The 26,347-nt window shown below is 38.7% G+C and overlaps 1 protein-coding gene across 1 annotated transcript in view; it reads right to left on the reverse strand.

Annotated features, from left to right (window-relative positions):
- Positions 1-646: 646 nt before the first annotated feature.
- The window catches only part of LOC120368610 (contactin-6-like), a 216,040-nt gene continuing 190,339 nt past the window's right edge, over positions 647-26,347 (reverse strand). The window contains exons 13-24 of the mRNA XM_039480826.1: positions 25,761-25,936; positions 25,493-25,495; positions 25,303-25,420; positions 24,237-24,395; positions 23,996-24,145; positions 19,546-19,616; positions 16,431-16,665; positions 15,643-15,758; positions 13,987-14,173; positions 3,703-3,815; positions 1,694-1,862; positions 647-847 (exon numbers count right to left, since the gene is read on the reverse strand). Of these exons, the coding sequence (XP_039336760.1) occupies positions 747-847; positions 1,694-1,862; positions 3,703-3,815; positions 13,987-14,173; positions 15,643-15,758; positions 16,431-16,665; positions 19,546-19,616; positions 23,996-24,145; positions 24,237-24,395; positions 25,303-25,420; positions 25,493-25,495; positions 25,761-25,936 (1,598 nt within the window). The 3' untranslated portion in view covers positions 647-746. The remainder of the gene's footprint in view (positions 848-1,693; positions 1,863-3,702; positions 3,816-13,986; positions 14,174-15,642; positions 15,759-16,430; positions 16,666-19,545; positions 19,617-23,995; positions 24,146-24,236; positions 24,396-25,302; positions 25,421-25,492; positions 25,496-25,760; positions 25,937-26,347) is intronic.

The raw sequence follows: 26,347 nt of genomic DNA on the forward strand, positions 1-26,347 counted from the left end.
GCGTATTTGAGAATATACTGGTTTAGTGTATGCTATATCATAAGAAATATTGTCTCGTTAAGGGCCTGATCCAAGGGCTGTGGGATTGAAGTCAATAGGATTGTTTTAATTGAGTTCAACAGGTTTTGGATTGGCCTCTAATTCCTTTTGTAGAAGCAGATGACTATTTCCCTTTTCAGAGAAAATAATTTGGTAAAGTTCAAAAGGGTACATTATATGTCAATTCATGTCTTGTAACATCCAAGTGGTAACCTGATACAAATAGGTGCAAAATGTAAACAAATATTTTTTCATTAAATTGTGAAGTGTGGTTATTATTCTTTTGTATAGATTGAAATAAGGAAGATAGGAAAAATATCCACTTCACAAACATCTGCAAACCTATTCCCTCTTTGTTATCAATTCACAATTTATGAGTTGGCCTGGGTCTTTCATGTGGGTCATATAGTTAAACTGGATTTGTACCATACCTCATTGTTTGCAAAATATAATAGGTGTCACTTGTTCCAATCATACAGCTATATTTTGGCACCACTCCATTTAATTTATTTATATATATTTATCCTCAGATTTTAATATATTTTTAGTAATGCAATATTGATATTTACATTCTTAATAATGTACAGTGTACATTCCCACCCCTCAATAGTATAGTCATCGTGAATGTTGGCTGTGGCTTTAGTATCAGGATAAAATCTATAGACGATTTACTTTCAAAAGTCCATGACTGTCCCTGGCTTTAATCATCAAAGAGCTGAGAAAGTAAGAATGCAACTCAGAATCATAATCCCATTTGTTACCACATGGACTACCAACTGGAATGATTTTGTTCCTCTGGAGTTTAAACCTATAAAAATACAAAAATAAAACCACCTCAGGCAAGTAAATTCATATGCAATAGTACTTTGTGTCAGATCTATTTTTCAAATAATTCAGAATCATTCAAATTTTTCAACAAAAATGCATATACAAATGTTATGAATTATAATAATTCATATCAGCTCATGCAAGGTGCTAAGTGTCCTCGGTGCCCACAGATGCTAGCACTTCATAAAATCGGGACCATGGTGCTTTGTTACTAGGGGGACCAGATGTCCTGATTTTATAAGGACAGTCCCGATTTTGAGGGCCTTTTCTTATATAGGCACCAATAACCCTCCACCCCTGTCCTGATTTTTTACACTTGCTATCTGGTCACCCTATTTGTTACTGCTAATGGGTTCACATAATGCTTTTTCCAGCAGCATTGCCCAGGAATTACAGAAATAAAATGACATAACTTCATCTCAACAAGAGAAAAGAAGGAACCTTTTCATGATAGCTGGCACCTTCTTTGAAGGTATTTTAGGAGGAGATGCACCCTCAAGTCTATTACCAACAAATCAGTGCTACAGAATGCTTATTAGGCACACCCTTGTGTTGAATAGAGTCACTTATTCCACACGGAGTTTTGTCCCACTCTCCAGGCCACTGCAGAGAGAGAGAGACCCTGAAAAGTTAGGCCACACACAGACTGTGTAAATTCCTTTCCCCTATTTGCATTAAACATAAAACTATACCAGAAATTGCACCAGGTTTACCTAGCATTAAGCCACGCTATTGCTCATCGATGGTGGTGAAGGTCTAGTTAGCCTTCCCTTTAGAAGTGCACTGGCTTCATTTTAGACAATAATATTCAGAAAAAAAAACGTACTTGACATTTTTGGAATCCTAATTTCCTCACTACTGCTGCCATCCCCACCGTCACTGACTGTTCTTATTTCTATGAGATAATCTTCTTCAAATGGTACCAGAAGCTCAGCTGAGGTGTTATTTGTCTCCAGTATATGAGTTTTGCTTTGTCTATTTTGCCTGTACGAAATCTAAATATGAAGGGATTAGAAAAAAAACAGAAGTAATTGGATTTTTGTAGTTGCCTTTTTTTGGCTCTCTGAGAGAGCATTATTCCTCATATCTCACACACATGTAATTCTGCATGTTCAGAACCCTGCAGATTTATTGAGCAGAAACTGAGACCACTTCAGAAAATGACAATCATTTTCTGTGTAGACTCGGCATATGGGGCCTAATGCGTGTTGTGCTTCAATTACAAAGCCAGCCCTTGTCCTATGTGCAACACAGTATTAATAAGAAATAGATCCAAATTTCAGTTACAGTGTAAGGCCATGAAAGATTATTAAAAATGTATTATTCATGTCTCTATCTCACCCAGTGTGGAAGTATGGAGGATGCACTTAAGGCCAGATTTTAGTGTTTCTCATCCACAGTTAAGGCCTGATTTGAAAACAGCTCAGATCTCATTAAGATAGCCAAACAAGGGATTTATTTTCAAAAGTGCTCATCTCCCATGATCTCCCCTTGTGACACTGATGGCCCCATTTTCAAAACAGCAAAGAACCCATCGTGCTGAGCTCCTTTGAAAATCTGCCCATTTGTTTCTGATCCAAAGTCCATCAGAATCTACAAATACTCCCATTGACTGCACTGTAATGCTTATCTGCAGATCTAAACAAAGTGAAGCAACCTATAGGTGTATGTACTAAAAAAAGCTCAAGAGCAGACAATAATTTGGATAGCGTCAACTAGAACTTCTTCTCTCCTAACACAGAACTCACTGCATTTAGTACTGTTCATGTGGTCTTTTTGTTGTGATATTGTTGTGCCATCTTACAGATTGGTTGGACTATTTCACTGGTGCATGAGGGCTAGCCAGAGATAAATTTAGATGCAAATCCTGCGTGCAAGAATAATCTCTTCTTCAGGAAGTCTTTCTTCTTTGCCCGCACAGCAATGATACTATCTAACTCCTTGCTCTTGGCAGCTTTTTTACACTTTTATGCTAAAAAAGATAAACTGAAGAGTGAAGTGGATGGAGAAATGGTGTTAATGGGCACTTTTAAAATAGGTTTATTGCAGTGAATACTTAACGAGCTCCTAGAATGTTGAAATATAATAGAAAAGTATTGCCTAGAAGCAAATGGTTAAAGCACAAAGGAGTGAACCTAACAGAGCTCATCTAGTCTGTCCCCAAAAGTGTGCAGCTCGTCAAATAACATAACTCACTAGGGAGTAACAGTGTACGGGCTCACCACTCTTCCAGAAATGTTGCACATTTTTTTATTTTTTTTGGGCAGGGTTTTTTTTTTTCCATGGGAAATATCTGTGCATAACCTTAGGGTGATTAAAACAACAATACCCCAAAGGTCCTCCATATCCTTACTTATGCAAGTCTTCACCCATGCGAGGAAGAGTTTTGCAGGACTGGGCCTAAAGGACAGTGTCTAAATTCTTCATGAATGGCCTGAAGAATCTTTCCTTTCTTGAACTGGATTGTGGCCACCTCCCTCCTTGGTCAAAACCACTGCAAACAGGCTTCATACTAAATTTACCCTTTTAAAACAATAGATTTATTTAAATGATTTGCATGGAGAGCTCCTTGACACTTTTATTACCTAGAGGTCTATCCTCTGATCTGTGTGGAGATGCATTTATGCATTGACAAATTATAAGAGCTGATAGTATATAGCCCAATTTTAATTTTTATATTTAACTGTCCATCATGCATCCCAAACACTGAAGTCAATATTTTCCACTTAGTGATTAGTCTCAGGGAAAGTATGATCATCATCAAGCATTTGCTCTACTAGTGGTGTCTCTATTATAACCAATATGTATGATTAATTAGACAAAGAAATTACTTACTTTGTAGCCTAACACCTCTGATTCATTTTCCATTGTTTTTACATGTTCCCAATTCAAGCATATTTTTGAATTTGTCAGTTTCCATGCAATATTTGCTGGTGGTTGACTTGGTGCTTTAAAAAAGATAATCACAAGATACAATTGGATATTAATTTGCATCGTATAATCGAATGAGCTGCTGACATGAAAGTAACCAATGCATGGCTGATCCAAACCAAGAGGAGTAAAAATATTTTCAGGTCAGTCATCACTATCATGTTACTTAGAATTGTAAAGTTCTACTCAGAACACAAATCACCTACTGAGAAAAGTGCAGTTTTGGAATATAGGACAAATCTGGTGCTTTCAGCCTATACTAAGTTACACTGAATAGATTTTGTTAAATTTTAAGTACTATTAAGAATATTTAGATGTAATGTACTACAAAATGTTTTTCTATGTGGATATCAGAAAAAACAAAATATGAGGTCACAAATGTTGAAAAAAGCTCAATGTGCAAGTCTTTGTTTTTGATAGATCAGACTGCCAGGGCTTTAGGGACCCTTGTGTCCAGTAGACAGAGTAGACTTTTGAAGGCACAAATAACACTCATTAGGTGCTAGATCCACAATGTTCCAGATCCTCAAAGGTATTTAGGTGACTAATTCCTGCTACAATCAATTGGAGTTGGGCACCTAAATGCATTTAAAAGTTTAGTGCCTAAATTGAACCTTTCGGCACCACTGAGATCCAGCGTTGAATATAGACACCACTGAGATCCTCAAAACCCTGCTCATCTGCCACCTAACCCAGTAGGCACCTGGAGTCCTCAAGGCATCTAAGCTTCCCGTTGTGGGCATGTGCAAAAAATGCCTAATTCCTGACTGCCACCAAGCTGCTTGGTGCCCTAGCCATGCCAGGATTCCTAAATGAGATTTCCCTGCCTGTCTTGCTTGTGGGGTCCAATCTGGTACATATGCTCACAATCCTCTGTCTCTTTTTTCACGAGAAAGGACTGTCTAGGCTTAGGAGACTAATTCTAGGAGAGGGTTCATGGCTGAGAATCCCAAACAGGGGGAGGTGCCTCCCTTTTGCCTGGAGTTAGGCACCTAAATATCTTGGAGTGGAGACTGGTGGGATTTAAGCCCCGCCCCACTCCTTGGCATTTCCTAGTGGCTAGTTTAGGGAGCTCCTCACTCAGCTTGCTGGACTGAGTCTCCTTTATGGATCTAGATCAAGTGCCTAAATGCTGTTTGTGCCATTGAAAATCTACCCCAAAATGATTGGGATTAAATCCTGCAAAATTCAGAGATCTCCAAGGATGTGTGAAGTTGAAACTGCATCTCTGAAGTAAATTTGAGATTTAGAATGGTGGATTGTATCCTGCTGTATGTTGTATCCTCCTTGGTTACGGAACACATCTGGGAGGAGAGCATTTAGAAATTAAGGGAATGAGATGAGATTGCCTACAATGGCATATGGCTCATCTGTGACTGCTAATAGAATATATCTCCAACAGCCAGATATGGGACACTAGATGGGGTGGGGTTTGAGTTACTACAGTGAATTCTTTCCTAGGTGTCTGGCTCACTGGTCTCACTGACATGCCCAGGATCTAACTGATTGTCATATTTAGGGTTGGGAAGGAATTTTCCTGCAGGTCAGATTGGCAGAGATTCTGGGGATTTTTTGCCTTCCCCTCATACATGAGGCACAAGTCACTTGCCGGTTTGAACGGGAGTAAATGGTGGATTCTTTGTAACTTAAGTCTTCAAATCATTATTTGAGTATTTCAGTAACTCAACCAGAGGTTATAAATCTATTACAGGTTCTGTGGCCTGCAACGTGCAGGAGGTCACATCAGATGATCACACTGGTCCCTTCTGGCCTTAAAGTCTATGAATGTAAACTTGGATTGGAAGGAAGAAAATGGATTCATTAGGACCAGTAGGACTCCTATGGTTTTCAAGACTCAGACTTAAAAAGAACATAATAATTTTCTGGGATCCATTTTCTCCCCTTTTATATGTATGCACTGCTGTTCCCACATCTGACCTTGACACTTAACATATGTAAATTATAAGCAACAGTTAATTTGGTAACAGTCTGTAATCTCTTTTGTTTCCTACAGAGATGGAACAAACTAATTGTTACATTATGCAAGAAAAGTAGTTTTGTTTGTTTCATAATTGTGGAGAGGTTTAATCCTTTTCATCATCAAGGAAGAAAGATGTTGGAGAACAACCAAGGTGTAACCAAACAGATGTGTGCACATTTCAGCTGCTCCCTAACTGAGAAATAGTGTGAAAGCTGGGTGAATACTGATTTCTTTCTTTAAAAAACGTTCATGAACTTGCATAAAAAATGAACTCACTTAAATGGTGTTCACAACCTCTTATTTGCTTTCCACAAACACTTTTGCAAACAATTACTTGTTCACAAGGAGGTTCAGTGAAGGGAAAGTATCATGAATCCTCAACCAATTGTGTATGCTCACAGGTATTTTCATGGAAGCGTTGCAAGTACTTGTGCGTGGATGATCTTCACCCCTCTCCAAAGAGCCACCACAAAGGTCTTTGTTGGGCCACCGAAGTCTAACTTAAACTCATACGCCATTACCATTTGACTTTCACCCAAAATGTGTTGGTTTGCATCACAGGAGAGTTATCCAAACCCTCTTCTGTATCTAAAAGTTGCAGTTATCCGCTCAGAGAGCACAGGTAATACTTTGTTACTGAGGTGACCAGTCATACAGCATGAATAGCAAATTACAAATACCATAGTCATGTCATAACTCAAAGCAACAGATGCAATGAAGCGCTCACAAAGTCTATAATGCACAGACTGAAATATCTTCACAACTAGTGTTCATCAAATAGCTTCTAATAATGAACGTGGCCTCCATTCAGCAAAGCATTTAATCATGTGCTTAACCTTAAAACAATGGGATTGCTCGCATGCTTAATGTTAAGCATGTGCTTGGCTTCGTTGGAGTTTATGTTTCTAAAAGCTGAAATCTGTTCCATATAATGTGCAAAGAAAAAGAGGGGATAAATTGATCTGACAATTAGATGGACTTCCCTGAAGATACATAAACTTTGCCTAATATGTATCGAGGGAGGGAGGGCGTTCTGCTTTCCAAGAAGTGTACACTACTGTTAATGCTACTTTATAATCTAACCAAGAGACTTGGTTGGGAATTGCACTTGTTCAGACAAAGAGCTAAATTCGGTTTTGTTATACTATGCAATTCCATTTAAGTCAATAGATTTGCACCAATGGAAATGGAAGCTAAATTTAATACATGGGCTACCTTTTGTCCGTTGGAGAATAGGAGAGCATGACCTCTTTATTTTTAACCATAGTATTTCAGATATCTTGGAAGACATGTGGTTGTGAAGATGGAGACACTGGCTTGATGTTAATATCTGTATGATAGATGCATCCTGTTTATAATTCCTTCACATATTATCTGTTCTCATTAAATATATTTCTGTCTTTCAGTAAAGAGTTTGAACATTTCATATATATTTTAAAATATTGAACTTGTTACTGTTACTTAAACTTTAAAATGAACCATTATCTTAATTCTTAACTTGGCAGTAGATGTAGTCATTGTAAAACAAGCATATATTTATTCCCTTCCTGTCCTGCTATCAGGTAAGAATACCTTAAACATTTGTTATTTATATATTTATTAAGAAGCGTATCTGCTCTTACATATACTGAATCATTTCCAAATACTGTCCAGTTTCCATTAACCAAATGAACTACTAAGAAGATTCCAGGCCTGGACCACAGAATTTTTGGCTCAATTTTGCTTTATGATAGTTTTATTTAACAGTAGCTCACACTATGCATTGTTAATTTAAAACAAATAAATAATTATGTTGCACTTTTAAGTAACATTATGGAGATGGCATTTGATCAGGAGGAAAAATTCACAAATGATGAGAGAAAAGCATGGTAAATACTTCCTTTTTTGTCCATATGAGGACTGATCACATGTTCACAGCTGAAAAGTAGCTTGTTAGCAAAGCCTAACAAGAGAAGTAAGAGCACTTAGTAGTGAATTTAGGGCACTTAAGTTTAGAAGGTGTTTTGAAAATCTGGTCTATTTCTGTGTGTGTGTGTGAGAGAGAGAGCCAGAATATTTTCTTTTCAGCACTGATTTTCTCTTTTCCTATAAGCTAACTCTGCTTCTTGGGATACGGGAAGGTACTATGTGTTTTTACATAGAATATATTTGATTATTGATAAACAAAATCAATGTGGGCAAAATTTGGTTATTCCACTATCCCAGAAGTTTCAGAGATCTCTAATTTGATAGTATTAGCTATTCATTCACACTTGCTGTTATGGTCTATATTCTGGCTGCCTTTGTGCAGCAAAACTGGGGTGGAGGGGAAGGCGATTGCAGAGGGAACTCCAGGCCATACTACTACATATATGTAAAAGCCACCCAGAATCCAGAACTAGTGTTTGTTCCTTTCAGCACAAGGATGTAGGCTGGCCAGCCACCATGAATTTCCTAAACACCAAAGGGGTAACAGAAATCTTCAAAACATGTAGCCAAGAGCAAAAATTCATGGCAGTCACATTTGCCAACCTAATATACAATAATACAGCTATATGTGTGATGGTGTCCTTGCTGTGATAAATGTACTGCACCCTGTGATCTTAGCTGTATTTAATATTTTTGGCTTATATAGGAGAATAAAAAAATGCAGAGTGCATATTAATTTACTTGCTTTATCAAACAGTCAATTAGCTCCAAAATGGAATCACAGCTGTGCTACCCATTCCCAGTCAGTACCTTCACAGCCTCCTTTCAGGCTGCTTTCTCAGTTTCTACCCAGGTCCTTTCTTCTACACTCACTGCCACTACCATGTCCTGGTAGGGAGGCACCGATGGACACCATTATCACAATGTGGAAATAGACAGCATTGTGGGCTAGGATGGTCACCAAGCGAAGAACAAAGGGAGGAGGAGCACTTTCAATTTGCCTGCTCCAGGGCTGGATTCCCAATAAAAATGGGCTAACAAGTGGAAACTTCATGGGTGAAATTCAGTTTCTCCTCAACCATCCCTGTGGGGTCCCCCACCATCCTGAAAGTGGAATGAGCCAAGAGCCTTGCCTGTTGTGCCCCCTTCCCCTGAACTACCCATCAACAAGGCCCCAGTGGAGCAATATGACCAGGGATGCCCTGTGATCTCAGCTGCCCCTTAAAATGGGATCCCAACAGTGAAGAGGGTTACAACTGGACTGGTAATATGGCCTGTGGTACTACCATCCTCGCCAGAGAATCCCTAAGGAGCTTAAGGAAGGGAGAATGCATGATTCACCAGCCTCACTCCATCCTACATGGGGCTACCTACACCTCTATTTTGCCCTCCATAGCTATTTGTAAGGCAGATTTCACAAAAAAATAAAAATAAATAAAAATATAAAAGATCAGGGCCAGATCCTTTACTCTCCACCTGGCTGCTGTACACCTTGTAAAGCTGATGTGGTATTCTGGGATTCCTGCATCTAGCCAGCAGTACTCTGTCCACTCCTGTCCGCACCACTGTAGGGGATACATCTGGGGAGGCCTGAAGGTGTAGCTGGAGTTCACTGTGCTAAAGGAACAGTCAGTAGGGCAGTCACTACTTGTGTAAATTAGAGCAGTCCTAAGGCTGCTCTAAATTACTTTGGAGGACAGATTGGCCCCCAGCCAGTCCTAGATTGGTGGACAAGAAAGGTGGCTTACAGCTATCTTTCCCATCCCCTCACACCTCCTTGGTTCTGTGCAGAAAGCCATGTGACTGAATTGGGAGATCTGGCCTATAGAGAGAAAAATGATGTGAATACAATATTCTTATTAAAATAAATTAAGCAAAAAACCAAAAGCCTAACAGTCTTTGCAATATTTGGAATTAGACTTTCTTGAGCTAGAAGCTTTATCCTATTGAATATTCTGCAGATCTCACTTTGATATGTCATTCTAGTGCAGGGGTTGGCAACCTTTCAGAAGTGCTGTGCCGAGTCTTCATTTATTCACTCTAATTTAAGGTTTTGCGTGCCAGTAATACATTTTAACGTTTTTAGAAGGTCTCTTTCTATAAGTCTATAATATATAACTAAACTATTGTTGTATGTAAAGTAAATAAGGTTTTTAAAATGTTTAAGAAACTTCATTTAAAATTAAATTAAAATGCAGAGCCCCCCGGACCAGTGGCCAGGACCTGGGCAGTGTGAGTGCCACTGAAAATCAGCTTGCGTGCCGCCTTCGGCACGTGTGTCATAGGTTGCCTACCTCTGTTCTAGTGCCATGATAATCAAAAGAAAACACAGGTGCTTTACTAAACCACGAGTATTTTGGTACATAGAGAGAAGTGGGTATTTGGTGGTGGAGATGGGAACTAATCAACGAAGCTGCTAGTGAACATAGTTACAGGTGCTTAACCTTTTTGCTGTCAGTCATAATAAATACTAAAGATAGGCCTAAAACACACAGATCCAAATCCCCTTGAACTGTGGGGAATTTCAGTTCTAGATCAGAACTTCATAGTTCAGGCCCATACCCACTCTACATTTTTATACACTATCCTCTAATGATAAATAGTAGAGTATCTAGAGAGCTTATTTTCATTTATTATTACTAATATTTGATACTTGTCACATATAAAGCACCTATCTTCTGAGGAACTTAGAGTTTTTCAAATATTAGTTAGTGAGACCTCATAATGTCAGAGTATAATTACATCCTTTAATAGATAAATTAAGGTTCTAAGAAATTAAGGGACAGATTCTGCCATTTTCAGTCATGGTGAGTAACGCCTTACTGTGTGCTTAGGTGACCAATCACACCACTTGAATGACAGGGTGTAACAGGGTGGCTTGCCTCTTTAAATGCCAGCCAACCCTAGTTTCTAAGCAGGCATACCCAAGCAAGGCTCAGCAGTATCTGTTATTAAGGGCAGCCGGAAGCTGCAGAGACAATATTCCCTAGGAGACTAGAGTGGGGATGGAGGGAGATGACTGATTGTGGAGAGAAAATAGACTCCAGCAGAGAACACTGAGATACCAGGGCTGAGTTGAGAGAGTTATGGAGGTGTTCTAAGAGAGATATAAAATGAGTACAAAGGTTGCTGGGAGCAAGTAGGTTCCAGCCCAGAAACCTGGGACTCTGAGATTGAAATCAGAAGCAGGAGGTCTCCAAGTGACCTGATGAGAATATGTAAAGAGATCAACTTAAGGAGGGATTTGAATTTTTATTAATTTAATAAACCAGAAACTGAGGAGATGTGTGAATGGACAAAAGGATTTGTGAGTTATAGAAGAAGCCCCTAAAAGGCAAAAAATTGAGGTAGAGGCTATTTGCAGGACTGCCTTGAGGCCACAAGAAGGCACTCAGCCACATGATGATGTATTCAAACTGATATATGTAGTGAGCAGCTCACAAGAAATCCATAGGCTAAAAGGTTTCACCAAAATAATCATTTTGAAGGGTAAGTTAATCTGCATAAAGCAATCACTTTGGACAGGAAAAAGAACTAAATTAATTGGATAAACTGTTTGTTATAAATTTTGTGTTCAGCTCTAATTCTGATGTACTCTTTTGAGGCATAAGCAAAATTCAGTTTTGCTGATAGTGAAGGTTACAAAAACCAGTACAAAACAAAACATATTTTTTCTCTCTTTTACGAGACAACCAAAATGCTACCTTTTCATTTTTCTAGCAGCAAAAGTTGTAGCTCTGTTCCAGGAAGTAGTATGTAAGTTGTGGGCTGAAAGTGGGGAGATGGGACCCAAGGTTATGATGACCAAATTTATTGTGGGGTAAAATATGATATATGTGAACTGTAACTAGAAATTTAGAGTGAGAAGGGTAGATCTTGAATTATTTGGCCTTCCTCTGTGCCATAAGCATGATTCTGTCAATGGAGCTAAGTGTCCAATTCCCATTGAATTTCAATGGGAATTGGACACCTAACTCACTAAATCCCTTTTGAACATTGAATTTGCAATCTAAAAAGGAGATGGGGTTAAACAAAAATAAGGATGGCAATACTCAATAAAATTGTCTCTTAAATTGACATTAATAGGGGACTCACTCTTTTTAAAGCCTAATATTCAGGAGGAAGAGCAGATCCAACAAGCAAATGCAAAAGATTTTGAAAACATTGAGGCCTTTTCACGCAGGCCCTAATTCTGGACTGAGAACTCCACTCCAACTCTATTTTTTCTAATACTACTTGAAATATATAAAGAGAAAAGGAAAACCGTCCTCATAAGCTGTATGTACTGGGACACGTTTGAGCTTTCATAATGTATCATAACACTACATATTAAAAAGGCATTTGGTTCCCCTTAGTTGCCAATATGTTTTGCTTCCAGGATATGCCAAATTTCCAGGTTCTATGCCAGGTTTCTGCCTGAGTTATTTTTCACTTTGAACTCAGAAACCACTGAAAATAGGAATTTATTATGAAAATGATGTCACAAATGCATAGCAGAGTTTCCAGACAGCACTATAATAATACATTTAGCTTTATAGAGCCCCTGGTATGTGTATTTTTTCATCTCTAGAAATGATACGTAATAAAGGCAGAAAAAAAAGCAGAATTATGGCTGGGTTAAGATAATAGGTGAGAGGTACTCAGAATGTATTTGATAGCAAGGAAAAACTGTATACCACTTACTAACTTATATGCCCAACATTCCCACCACTGTATCTAATTAAGGATCAGTACAATTTCTAGCTGTAAATGCTATCAATCTTCAAGGGGCAAAAGAAGTTTAAGTAGTTAATTTAAGCCCTTGACAACAATATGCTTATTTCGATATCATCTAGACATGATATGTCTGGTTAATATTAAGATTTTGTTTTGAATCTGCCATATGGTATGCACATGCATGCCCACTATTCCACAAAATTGTTCTGCAAACTCTTGCTATTTTTATTCCTGTTTTATCCAGTGCCCACTGTCGCTAATGACGACTTCCACTGGAATTGGATCAGTCTTAAATCTTATTCTTATCATGATTCCACAAATACATCCCTTCTGTGTAGATCTGTGGCATAATGCTTTTTCTAAGGCATGTTTACTGTTAACTAATAGGTCTCTCACACCATTTTAAAGACTCTATCCTGTAAGATGCTTGGTAGCTCCTGGATGGCGCTTGATACTTCCAGGAGTTTCTCAGCACCTTGGAGAATCAAGCCTTAAAACACCAGCAGCTATTAGCTTAATTGGACAGTGTTCTAAAAAGGGAGTGGCATATGTTTTGTCATAGTTCTGTTACTATGGGAAATTTAAATGACTGAATAATCTGCCTTTATATGAATCTATTACATATATTTCTCTCACTCTGCAGAACAGTGGGAGACAGCAATGTAACCAGTAACATTTAACAACTGTATTACAAAAGAACCCACCCCAAACTCATATTCCTGGTTCCCAATATTGTCGTCTGCCATTTGGAACAGCTTTTCTTTATTGACTTGCCATCTCTTTTGAAATCGCATATGAAAACATGCAGCAATGCAGCACATAATTGCTATTCAAAAGTAAATGTTTATCAATGGTTGCCACATGGCAGCATCTGAAATTTCATAGTTATTTTATGTTCTAAAAAATGGGGAATTACTGGGGGAAATCACCTAATGGTAGAAAAGAACAGATAAAATAACCCGCAGGGGTGAAATCATGGTTCTATTGAAATCAATGGGAGTTTTGCTCACATAATTAGATGAGTCTATAGTGCTCGCAACTGGCCCATTTCAGCTGACTTGGACTTGATCTAAGGGTCTGTTTAATTCTGGTGTAGACATTCAGGATCAGCCTGACGCTGGGCTCTAGAACCATGAAAGGTGGGAGGGTCCCAGAGCTCAAGCTGCAGCCGGAGCCCAAATATCTACACCGCAATTAAACAGACCCTTAGCCCGAGCTCCTTACCCTGAGTCAGCTGGCACAGGCCAGCCGCAGGTGTCTAGCTGTAGCACAGACATATCTATTGTGGCCAGGATTTCTCCCTAGGAGTTCCCTTTGCCTATTTACTGAATTGGCATCTCAGATATCACAGGGTAGGAAACTGCTGGTAAATGTTGACTTTTTAATGCTGCCTCTTAACAGCAGACGGAGAGCTAAATTAGTTTATTTTATTTTTAAATGAACTGTTTAATACTGTCAAGCTATTTGGGATCAATTTATTAACATCACCACATAAAACAAAGATGCATTGTGATACATTGATATAAGGTTAGGCATTTGTTCTGCTTTTGTATAACTTACTGCATATGAAATTAAATACTTACGCGACTTCTTAGTAGTGATGTTGACTGGAGTGCTGGATGGTCCTGTCCCAGCTGTATTGTAAGCTCTTATGGTTGCAAAATATATTGTGTTGGCCTTTAGTCTTGTGATGTTTCTTGCTGTTACATTTCCACTGACTCTAACTTTACCAGCTGCGGTTTCCTTGGAATCATCTGTCCAGTATAAAACCTGAATATTAAGAGCAAAGAAGAGACAGTTCATTGTTTTCCCACCAATTACAGTCTTGATTGGAAATGAGACAAGCCAACAACTAAGGTTTCAAGAAAGACAGCATGTTTTGTAATTGAAACTGTCAGGAAATAAAATTAACCATGAATATTTATAGTGAAGAAATAAAATTTCAGACTCTGAATACAAATTAGAAAAGCAAATGAGAAATCCCTAGCTTTATAGATTTCCAAAAGGGAAACCTTGATAAGGTAAGACATTTTAAAGGCTTGTCTGATTTTATAGTTTGAGCATATTTGAAAAAGACTTAAAAAGTCACAATGAGACACTTATATCAGCCATCAAGGAGGGTTTTAATTATGAGTTTTGATACAATAGCAACTATCTACTTAGACCTTTCTCTTGCTTTAATGGATGTTTAATTTAGTAGGGCTTGCATACTCTACACCTCTGCCCCTTTGTATGATATGTATATTCATAATGATAGGACAATAGAATTTTAAATATTTCTGTTGTCTGCATTTGATTTATTCTAGGCTTATTTTATCTAGAGAAGTGTTTTTTTTTCATAGTGCATGTGAAATGGGTTGGATTTACAGTATTGGAACCTCAAATAATATTTCAGTGTTAGTATATTCATAGAACATATAGAGCACAAATAATGGTAATGTAAAAAACTTCCCCCCACCCTTCACCGGTGTGCCTTCACTCTATCCTGAAGGCACCACCTCTTGGGATCAATTCTTTCCCAATTTACATCCCATGAAAACCCATTGATATCAATGGAGTTGCATGTGGTGTACATCAAGGTGGAATTTGGATGAAGTCTTCACGACTATTCAGTGCTAGAGACTGCCAATCAGTGTGTGAAATAGGGAGAAATGTGCTCTTATTGTAGACGGTTATTTTTTATGACATCGACAGCTATTCACTAGAAGCTGGACTGAGAATACCATATTGTATTTCATATAAGCTACAGAACAGTCTTTTGATGGTAACAACTTTCAGTTACTGCCAATTTCAAATGGATTTGTACTGGTGACCCAATGTTAAAATACTTACTCTAGCTCATCTATATGCCTCAGTGCCATCAAGTGCCCAATGTTGCTCAGATACTACAGTGATGGTTATGCTATAAGAACATGAATGGATGGATAGATAGATAGTTATGGTTTTTAGAATACAATGCAAGTCCTCTTATAGTACTCAATGCAAAAGAATAGACCTAAGTGCTGTTTGTGAAGGTTTAATTTACTTTAGTACATTATAGGAAGGCATAGACAGAACTGTAGTACTGGACTGTAAATACTTATGATTATTTCAGGTGAAATGTTGCTAATGAGAGTTGAGTGAAGGTCTCTTATCCATTAACTCACTGTAATGGAAGGCAAGCTAGAATATGCATGGCTTTCGGAAGAGATATGATTGCAGTGATTAATTAATGATGTAATTAATTTTTTGTGCATCACCTCATAGCCAAGTACCCTTCCTGTGTGCCTGTTCCATGCAATAGCATTCCAAGATACCTCAACTTCAGAAGCTGAAAAGCTCTGCACAGAAACCCCCATTGGTGCAATCTGTGGCTCTAGGATCATAAGAAAGAAAATGCATTATCTGTAATAAATGCAATTTACGGAACATATCATTTGATTAAAAGTTAAACATCAAAAGTGCAAGCACTAAAAGGAGTAAAAGGTATTATGGTTAAGGCACTAGTCTGTGACTCAGGAAATTTGGTTTCAGTTTCTGGTTTTGCACAGACAGCATATGTGACCTTGGCTAAGTCAGGGCATGATTTTCAAAAATGCTCAGCACCTAAAACTTGAGGCAGATTTTCAGAAAAGCTCAGCTCCAATTTAAGCACCAAAATAAGTGGCCACATTTACAAAAGAGTTTGACATTTTGAATGCCAAACTCGTTAGAAAAATCTGGCAATAAGTAGCCTCGTCTAGCCTTCTGAATCCACTCAATGGGGGCTGCTAGATGCAGAGTGGTTTTGAAAATCTGGCCCTGAGCTCTCTTCACCTCCATCCCCTTCCTATACAATGCAGGTAATATTTTTTCCTCTTCTACCACATTTTACCTGTCTTGTGCATTTAGATTGTAATCTCTTTGGGCATGGAGTGTTTCTTAGAATATGTGAACAGTGCCTAGCAAAGTGTAGCCCTGATCATGGCCAGAGGTCTACAAATGCTAATAGAATACAAATAAATAATAAATAAAATAATAAATAATAATAATAATAAATACTGCTTACCATCTTCTCCTGAGTAGACAATAGATATGGAGCTCAGAGTCCCTTCTCCTTCATTATTGTAGACACCCACTTTAACTTCAAAAGGGGAGAGAGGTGTAATACTTTCATTTCTGTAGACATACTTCGATGCTTCTATTGAAGCCACTACTGCCTTCGTCCAGCTTGTTGAACCAAGAGGCCGAAACATAATGATGTAGCCAAAACCTTCCCCATTTTGTAATTCTTCAGGAACTGACTGTAGATGTAGAAGAAATCAATCAATAAGCATTTGAAAGTATAGATGGTTTTAATTGAATCTTCATTCTATCAATATATTTCAGTTGTATTGATTTGGTTGACTGTGTCTTAGAGAAGATAATAATGTTTGCTCCATCAGTCAATTTAATATTGAACTAAAAATCAAAACAATATATCTATTGAGGCAATCAATTTAGAAACAAAAGATTTGATCGGTCCCATTAAAGGCATGCTTTTGCAAGTGTGAAGTTTTTTTAAATTAAAAGCATTTCACTCAACTCAGGATGTATCTGAATCTTTTCCCCCCACAGGGACTGAAATGCTAATTTTGGATAATTTATAAGGAAGAAAGAATTTGGAAAAGAGTGAATGTATATACATAAGTGTATGTTAATTGCATACTTATAAGCACACCACTTTTATTTCAATTTTTAGCATGAGTGCAATCCCAAGTGCATAAAAATGTCCTTATTTAAGTTTGTCTTGCATAGAGATGTTATTGAAAGTCTACATGGCAAAATTAATGTTTCTATTAATGAAATCTCCTCTCAAGGTATCTATCAATGACTCATACCAAGCAGGCACTTTCATCAGTGCTGTATCCAGTTTGCCCGTTTTTTTTCTGAGAAAAAAAAATATTGCCACATTGGCATCTCAAGGAGAGAGAACATTTGTGCAATATTTTGAACAAGAAAGTGAAAGGATCAGTGCTGCATGATACAAGATATACAGGATGTATTCTTTTGCAATATAGCACGCCATGCAAATATTCACATCAAACAAAGATCCACTGAAAAGCAGCCATGCAAGAACAGCAGAACCTTCAGTGAGCCTTAGCTTACAGTTCAAAGATCTACTGTGTGTTGGAATCATCATGACCATCATCAATATTGTAAAAAGGAGAAAATAAAGCTAGAAGAGCATAACAAGTTTCCTAAGTACCATATTTTAGCCTATTCTCCTTAATCCTCCTGAGCCCAATGGCAAGGAAGACATGAAATAGTATAGCTTAGCATCTATATTGAGCTTACCATCCTTGAAGTACTTTACAAACATTAATCCTCAAAACCCTCCGTAGTATGTTCTTACTCAGGATTGAAAGAGTTAACTGTGATAGATTATGGTGCGTGCGGGGGATATGTCAGAGTTTAAGCTATTTGCTAGAGCATTTAATTTGTTTTGAGGCTTTTGTGACCTCAGATTTAATCAGGGTGGTTAGTCAGTTCATCATGGTAAGCAGAAGAGTTGTGTTCTGTTTTGTTAGCCTGGTACGATAAGTGTCTCCCATGGCTGCTCCTCAGGACAGATTGTAGAGTCCAATATGTTAGATTTCAAAACAGGGATAATATGATGTGGGTGTTTTGGGGTGGTTGCTGTTTTCTTTTCTCATGATAGATGAACAGAGGAGAGGAAACCAAAATGTGGAGAAAATAGTATACTGAAAAATAAGAAAATCATCGTTGAAGTGACATGGGTACACAGGGTGCCTGATATAGAAGAAGAGAAACACCTTTGTAGCACTATGAAAAACAAAAAGCCCATTGTGCAATTTAAATTCTGACTCCAAGATTCCTATTTGCTCAGTAAGAAACTGTAAAATATTTTACTGAAATCACCATTTGCTCTTAGATTCTTTCCATGGAGGGAAGAAAATAACGGCAGTGTCATCTCTCAAGGCCATGGAAATCAAGAGCTGCCACTTACTTCTTGACACTGTGTAACAGAAGAAGAGTTTATCTAAGGAGGCTGAGTGAAATGTCAGTTTAACATATCATTAAACGCAGGTGAATTTAGATTGGTTGTGGCCACTAATTATGGAAATTGCATCATATAATTGTCCTTAATCTTCTCTAGAATTACACCCTATCTATGAGTTCAGGACTCCCCACTCTTTACAAAGGGAAGCAAACTCGAGTGTCAAACAGAGGGGCAGAATCAGACCATGCTCCCTCATCATCCTGGACTATGGAGGAAGTTCCACCACTTAGAGAAGGAGCACTGTGAATTGAGGAGCCTGACCCAAAGTCTATTAAAATAAATGGGAGTCTTTCCCCTTAAAACATGTTTCATCTTGTAGAATGTCATATATACTCACTCTTCCCAGCTCTATCCTACACAGGAAAGGGTGTGGCCTACTTGCCTGGTCTCCACCCTGCAATCTGGGTTGAATCCTCCTTTTCATATATCCAGATACAGGTTGACATTTTCTAGGACAACTAAAATATTTAACAGTGTAACTCCCATTAATTTCAGTGTGAGTTGTGTGTCTAAATCCCCTAATTGGCTCAGAAAACCCAAGCCACATTTCTGATCTGTAATAAAAAAACTGAAGCGAAGGAAGCGTTTTAGGTGTCTATCACTGACTCTAGAAGTGGTGATTGGAGTTTTAATCCAGACCGTATATTGTGGCTTGTATATTTTAAGTAAGAGATTTCCCTTGGATGTGTGATTGGTCTTTAATTCTCTAATACTAAGTGTATGCACTGAAAACCTCATCTCTTTTAATACATGATAGGATATGCCTTGTCAGCATAGTATTCAAGAATAAACAACATGCAAACAAAAATGCTAAAAATGTTTAATGCAGAAAATGGCCAAGCAGATTAGCATGTTAAGCAATTTTCTGTATAATAGAGATAACAGGTTATAGACGTGTTCTAAATATATTTAGAGTATGCCTCTCAAACTGGTTAGTTCTATAAATTATTTATGACAAAGAAAACCTGATCTGTATCTTCTGAGTATTTCTTTGCCAGGCAGAGGGTGAAGTCCTGGCTCAATTTAAATCAATGACAAAACTCCCATTGGCTTCAAGGGACCTAGGATTTCACCCGTATTCTCTTAGAAAACTATTTAGATCAATTGATTTAAAAGTTACCTCCCATGTGATGACAAGCTCAGAGCGACTCCCTCCGCCTCCGCTCACATTTGTTGGTGCCACTAGAGGAACTAAAGAACAAAGGACATTTGTGACTTGCAATTCACAGCAGCTGTTGTCAAATGCATGATTGCAGGCTCACATTTTAGCTGTTTTTATATACAGCAATTCCGCTTTTCATGGGCTCTGTGGTACAACAATATACTTTATATGAGTTTAAATTATATTTATACATTTTCAGTTTTCTAAGACTGAGAGCACAGATGGGTCTAATACATGGGCATCCTGGTTCAAAACATTAAAGAACCTAGTAATATCAAGTATCTGACACTAATATGCATCAACTAATTGCAAATGTTCCACTCAGAGTGTAGCTGCTATACTATTGATTTTCTGGCTAATTATACATTTGTGCGGTAAACATGTTGCTGGAGAAATATATATTTTTAATTAAATATAGGTTTTCCTTTTTCTTAAGAAATTCAACACTCAAAAAAATCCCACCACGTTTGTGCTTGTTGTTTAACAAGCAATCAGAAGAGGCCAATGGTGCATAAATATGGGGGCCTGATTCACCATGACACTATAGTTCTGGTGTCCAATTAACGTAATGCAATGGTGATTCAAGCTGTGGAGCATAATTCATATAACTCCCAAGTGAGGGTTGGGGAAGGGAGGCAAGAAAGCCAAGGAAATTCCCTGCCTCTTGCAATAAGTTCCCAGCAGAAGGAAGCTGTTTTTAATCCTTCTGTGAACCAGATTCTGCTACCTCACAATGTGCCAGGTTCTGACAGCATTACTCATCTTGAATAGCACCCCACAAGTAGCACCATTGAGAAGGATTCTCACCTCCACTATGGCCCTAAGTTAGAATGCTGGAGCTAGCCAAAAGAGCATTCCCTTCATTGGTAGCATTGCTCAAGGCTGTTTACGCTGCCCTACAAGAACTCCACTGCAAGGCTTGATGTAGAGCAGAGTCTGTGTCTGATGTGTGATGTGGGCCAGAAGGATATGTCAGAGGTGGAAAGGGTAGGGTTACAAATTATTGGGGCCTCCATGCACCTCAAGCAGGCCAGGTCTGAGAGTGAACAAAGGTGGCTTAAAACCTTCTGAGCTGCAAGTTTTGTGCTCTCAGAGGCACACCATAAAATAACACCCATTGACTTCAGGGGAACAATTTCTGGACTAAGTTGATATTAAACCAGAGTACAGGTAGAGGAATCTGACCTTATGGACCAAATTCTGTCACCTTTACCTTGAGAAGTCCCTTTTTCTTGTCAATATTCTATGGGACTAACGACATAAATAAGCTACTACTCAGTATCAGGAAGATAGCAGCCATATATTTGACACACTTCGTATTGTCATTAACCAGATACATGACCACACACTAATTACAGGACTCCAGTACAGTTCTAAACCTTTGTGAGGCTTCATCCTCTCTAGCAATATGGTATATAAATCATAGTCTCTCTCCAAGAGCACATATTCTTTAGCCCAAGTATAGCCTCAAGCTCATGTCTTCTGCACAACATTTCAGAGGACTGGGTGCAGACCGTTTGTTTTGCTTTGTTTTTCCATTTTTAGAAATGTGGAGAGAATATTGTTACAAAATGACGGTATTTGATGAAAGTAAAGTATGATCTTTTGGTGGGTAAATTTTATCACTCATATCCAGCATCATTGTGTGCTTCATAGTTAAGAAGTTTAAAATGGGAAGGAAGGGGGATTAATCTAAAGAAGTAAATGAAGAAAAAGACTTTCAAGCCAGACTCAACTAGCACTCCACTGTTCCATGAACCAGTTGATGCTCAATTAGCACATGTGTTAAATGAGTTCAGTCTTTACTACATTTGCATGGGGGAAAATTTATACTACTGCTCAACAGAGCCTCAACTGGGTCATAGTTGAGAAACAGATGAAAATTTACGGTTGAGTGCACCAATGGAGGCTCAATTAATTCTCAGCTGCATTTTAATGAAATGAGCAGTGGCTCATTTGCATCCACAAATCTACTACTGCTCAATCAGGTTTTAGCTGGCAAAATTGCTATTACAACAGGGCATTTCCAATTTACCCTTTCACTGCTAGTCTTCTGCTGCCACTGCTGTATTCTCGCTGTGAATTCATATTCTGTTAAGAAAAGAATGCTAGGCTGTGTCTAGTATATCTCGCTGCACAGCAGTTTTATTCAGGCCGTATATACATCAGCCAGAATGTTTTACAGCAATAAAGTGTTTAAGGCACTAGGACCTGACCCAAAGTCCAATTGAATTTTGGGGAGTCTTTGCACTGGCTTCCATGGGCATTGGGTCAGGCCCTAGTGAATGCATTGTGAGAACGTTGTTTTCTCTTATTTCAATTTCTCCCCAGCTCCCTATTTTAAATTGTCTTATTGTTGTTGGGTGTGTGTTTGTTTTTGCTGTGCGAATGCCATCTCTTCACTTCTAGTCTTGTGCAGCCCCCTAGCAGAGCTACTGAAAGCTTTTCCTGATGGAAGGAATCTTGAATTCCAACATACTAGTTCTCACTGAAGCATCATGTAAACAGCAGCATTGCTAATTAAGGGAGAGAATCAAAAGTCCCTGACTCCAATAGGTGCTTCTGAAACCTCATCCTGAGAAGATATTTTGGTATTTGTTCACTCTAGGTTGGTGGGGAATTAGAACTCCCCCTGGGCTATATTGAACTTTCATGCTCAGTCCTATGTGAAGGATGACACATAGCTGTACTGTCCCAGCAGCAGTTTTAGTAAGTCACAATTCCTCTCATACTCCCCACTTGCTCCAGGGGGAGAAGGTAGCAATTTACTATACCCCTTCTGGGGCTGTAGCATACTCCCCTTGCTCTTAAGAAAAGCTGGCCTGTATCTTCACTCTATTCATCTCCACCACCTGAATGAGAAGGGGTGAGTCACCCATTGCAGCTGTGTTGGGCCCCAGTCTTTAAAGAGCACATAGGCTCCCAGTGGGTGGTAAAATGAAGGCAGCTGGGAGACTAAGGGAGTTAGGCAGTTGGTGACTTTCTCTGGAGCACTTCTGACTTATTATTATTGATTAACTGGAGGGGGAGAAGAGGAGCTCTTTTTGTACTGGGAACTTGCCATTGAGTTTGGTGGGATTCTGGACTGGTTTCTGTGTTTTGAAATCTAGATGTGGTTGAGGACTAGATTGCCTTGCAGTTAGGTGAGTTAGCACCAGCTTTCTGGCAGGGCTTTTAGAAGTCAGAGCAGTGCAGTTTTTATTTGAATAGACCAGTAATTATAGGCAGCTGAGTGAGACGGGTTGAGTCACTCATTCCTGCTATGTATGGGGCTCACACTTTCAAAACTAGGTACCAGAGTATGTCTACACTACAATTAGACACCCAAGACTGGCCTGTACCAGCTGACTCAGGCTTGCAGTGCTTGAGCTAAGGGGCTATTTCACTGCAGTGTAGACATTTGGTTTGGGGCTGGAGCCTGAGCTCTAGGACCCTGAGTGAGGGTAGTTGGTAAGACGAAGGCAGATGGGAGTCTAAGGGAGTTTGTCGGTTGAGGAAGGTAGGTTTTAAAAAAATCCTTTCCCTAACTTTTAGGTACTCTACAAGGAAGACCCCACAATGGGAGGAAAATGGCATGTCACCAACACTACTGCTAGTTTCTCCTCTGTGTGCACCTATAGGGGCCCCCACCAGATAGGTATCCTGACCCTGGAGGCTTCTGCTCAGGCTCTAGTCTTGACTTGCAGGGAATGTGGCCTGCATGTTTCCACAGACAAAAGCCAGGCAGGGAGGAACCAACCAATATAAGAGGTGTTTGTTGGTAAAGTCCCTCAGGAAATAGGTAAAAGAGCTGAAGGAAGAGATGGTTAGAGAAATGTGTATGGGCTAGGCTGACTTTGTAGCAAAGGGCCTGATCTTTTGGCCACTGAAATCATTGGATACAATCCTATTGGCTTCAGTGGTCTTTGGATGAGGTCCTAAGTTACTTCCTTCAGCTATGTCCAGATACTGGTGGCTGAGCTCTCAGACAAATTTTGAATGGAGATGTCAAATGTTGTTAGGGACTCTACTCAGGAAGACGATATTAACCATTCCATGCTGATACTTTGCTTTGTGGCTGACGTGCACACCATTATAACAAGATCTGTGATTAATGTTTAAACAATAGAATTCATATCTTGTTATAACAGTATGGCCAAACTCAGACCTGGTGTTTTAAAGACCATCTCCATTGAGATCACTGGAGTTTCATTAAGACTGAATTAGCATATTATGAACTGAAAGATGCTTCCACAAATCGAATGTACACAGGGTGTAGACCATGGCTCATTGATGTCAATGCAAAATCCTCATTGATTTCAGTGGGCTTTGGAGCAGTTCCATAGCCTGATGTAATTTCATTTTTAAATAGAACAGAGTAGTGACTAGGAGGTTTCTAAAATCATTGGAATAAAGCAGGAAGACTTACTTGATGCTTTCGTTCTTAGCAGTTCTGATGGTCTGCTTGGCTCCCCAATTCCAATGTTATTGCCAGCAACCACACGGAATTCATATTCAACCCAAGGGTTTAAACCAGTCACGGTTGCTGAATAGGTTCTGCCATTGAGAACTTCAGGAACTAAATACAAAAGACATGTGAGTGAAAATGCACCTTTGGAGTAAGTCTTGTGACATGCATGAAAGTGAACCAGAAATTTCAAATTGCTTACCGGTTGAAACTGCCTGCCATCCAACTGAAAAAGGAGTCCTTGTCTGAACACTGTAGATCTGGACTGGACTATTATTATCTGTTCCTGGTCTCCAGCATAGCAGGGCAGTGGTGCTAGAAATGTGTTCGACTCTAACATCTTGTGGGGGACCTGGAGGGCCTTATGGAAACATATATTTTAGGGTAACTGATGCCTAGGATATTGAATTCATTGTTGGACAGGATTGTGCAACCCACTGGACCTGTCTCGTGGAAATAAGGGCTCACCCACATGAGTAAGAGTTACATAATCTAGCTCTTAAGATTTCATGTCTTCATTAAATACTTCAAAAAATGACATCCCTGGGGTATTGAAAACAAGATATTGAACATAAATATCTCTGTCATTAGCATGAAGGAAACAGAACTCAGTTGAAAGAGCTTTATTATATGATTATGTAAAATATCCAAAATGCCCACTGAAGTTAATGGGAGATTAGGGTCTGGATGGAGCCTTATTTGACTTTTCCTAAAGTTTGAAATGGATGCATAATTGAGCTTCAACATCTATTGTAGAGCATCTTCTTGGATTCTTAATTGAATCCCTGTATTTGGAGTCTTGGCAGCCAGTAGAATGCACAGAATGTTCCATCCTAAGAACTCTAAAGGGGGGGAGGAGGGAAGGCAGGATCATGACATTGCCTCTTTGCACCAATGTGAAGAATAACCTGGGCACACCTGGGAGGGGGCAAGGGAGAGCAGGCTGTGCCATTCTTGAAGGCTGGTGCAAACTGTGGAGACAACCTCCCCATATACTGGAATGCTTGGAGAGGATGTTTGCCACCTTACCTTAAATGGGGCTTGCTCCCAGTGGAATGGGCAGTTACTCACCACCCTTACTTTAGCCAATACCTACCAAGAATAGTTTGGTCCAAAGAGAGCAATGAGTGTAGAAAAGGCCGTCACATAACTGCATTGTTATACCAGAGACCCACAAACTTTTTAAATTTCACCAACCTAGTTGCTGACGTTAACTTATGTAAGAATGTGAAATGCCTATGTTAGAATTCTACACTTAATAGACTTACCTCTTACAATTACATCTGCTGTTGCAGATAGACTGTCTATGGTTGTTTGTACCATGCAAACATATTTCCCGGAATGATTTAGCTGAATATTTCTTATCATCAAATCCCCAACAGATTCCTGGAGATAAAAGGAAGAAAAAGATAAAACTAATCACTCACAACATGTTTTCCAACCGGACATTTTTATAACTTGCTAAATATTAATAAAAATGCAGCTTTTAAATTAAAGCATTCATTGCTGTCATCAGTTTATTTCAGTTTGACACTTTTATTATGGCTTCACAAATAACTTGAGCATGTTTATGAAATATAAGAAAGCAAACTAAATGGATGTAACTTTCATAAAGGAGCAGTGATTTGACATACATATTGAAAATGGGAATTGTGAAAGATGTTTATGTGGTTTAAGGACTGTTAAGAACAGTTTGATGAAGCACTAAAGAGTTTGAAGAACTTACTCCTCCAATTCTTTCAAAATGATTCACTCCTCTTTTAAAATCTATCACATCTCCATTGAATGACCATGTGAACACAACCTCAGCGGAGGGGTCATGAGACACCTGACATGGTAGCACTATACTCTCTCCAACTGTAACATCCATTTTAGAAGGTGGAACAGTAATTACAGTCCTCTCTGTTGAGAAAAATCATTCTTTATTATAAACAAGTGTATAAAAATCCCAGTATATGTTTGTAATAAAAAAAATTGAATGATTTTTGCAACATTTCTGAAATGGTTTAAAATTGATCTAATGTTCTGCTACTGTCCCTATTAAATAAATTGATCTTTAACATTTTGATGATTCCAGTGCATTATTCATCATTTATAGCCTATTGCCAAAAACACTGTGAATACAATGGGTGCTATGTATATCTTAGAGAAGACTAGAAAATGTGCAACATACCAAATTATTCATCTCCTATAGTATGTTGATTCATAAATGCCATACTCACTAGATCTGACTTAAATTCAAACAAACCAGCATACATTGTCGAGGCTGCTAAAACTACATGGAGAAGGGGAAGAGACATGATAATGCAGACT

Source organism: Mauremys reevesii, linkage group 7 (genome assembly GCF_016161935.1).
Source record: "Mauremys reevesii isolate NIE-2019 linkage group 7, ASM1616193v1, whole genome shotgun sequence".
NCBI lineage: Eukaryota > Metazoa > Chordata > Testudines > Geoemydidae > Mauremys > Mauremys reevesii.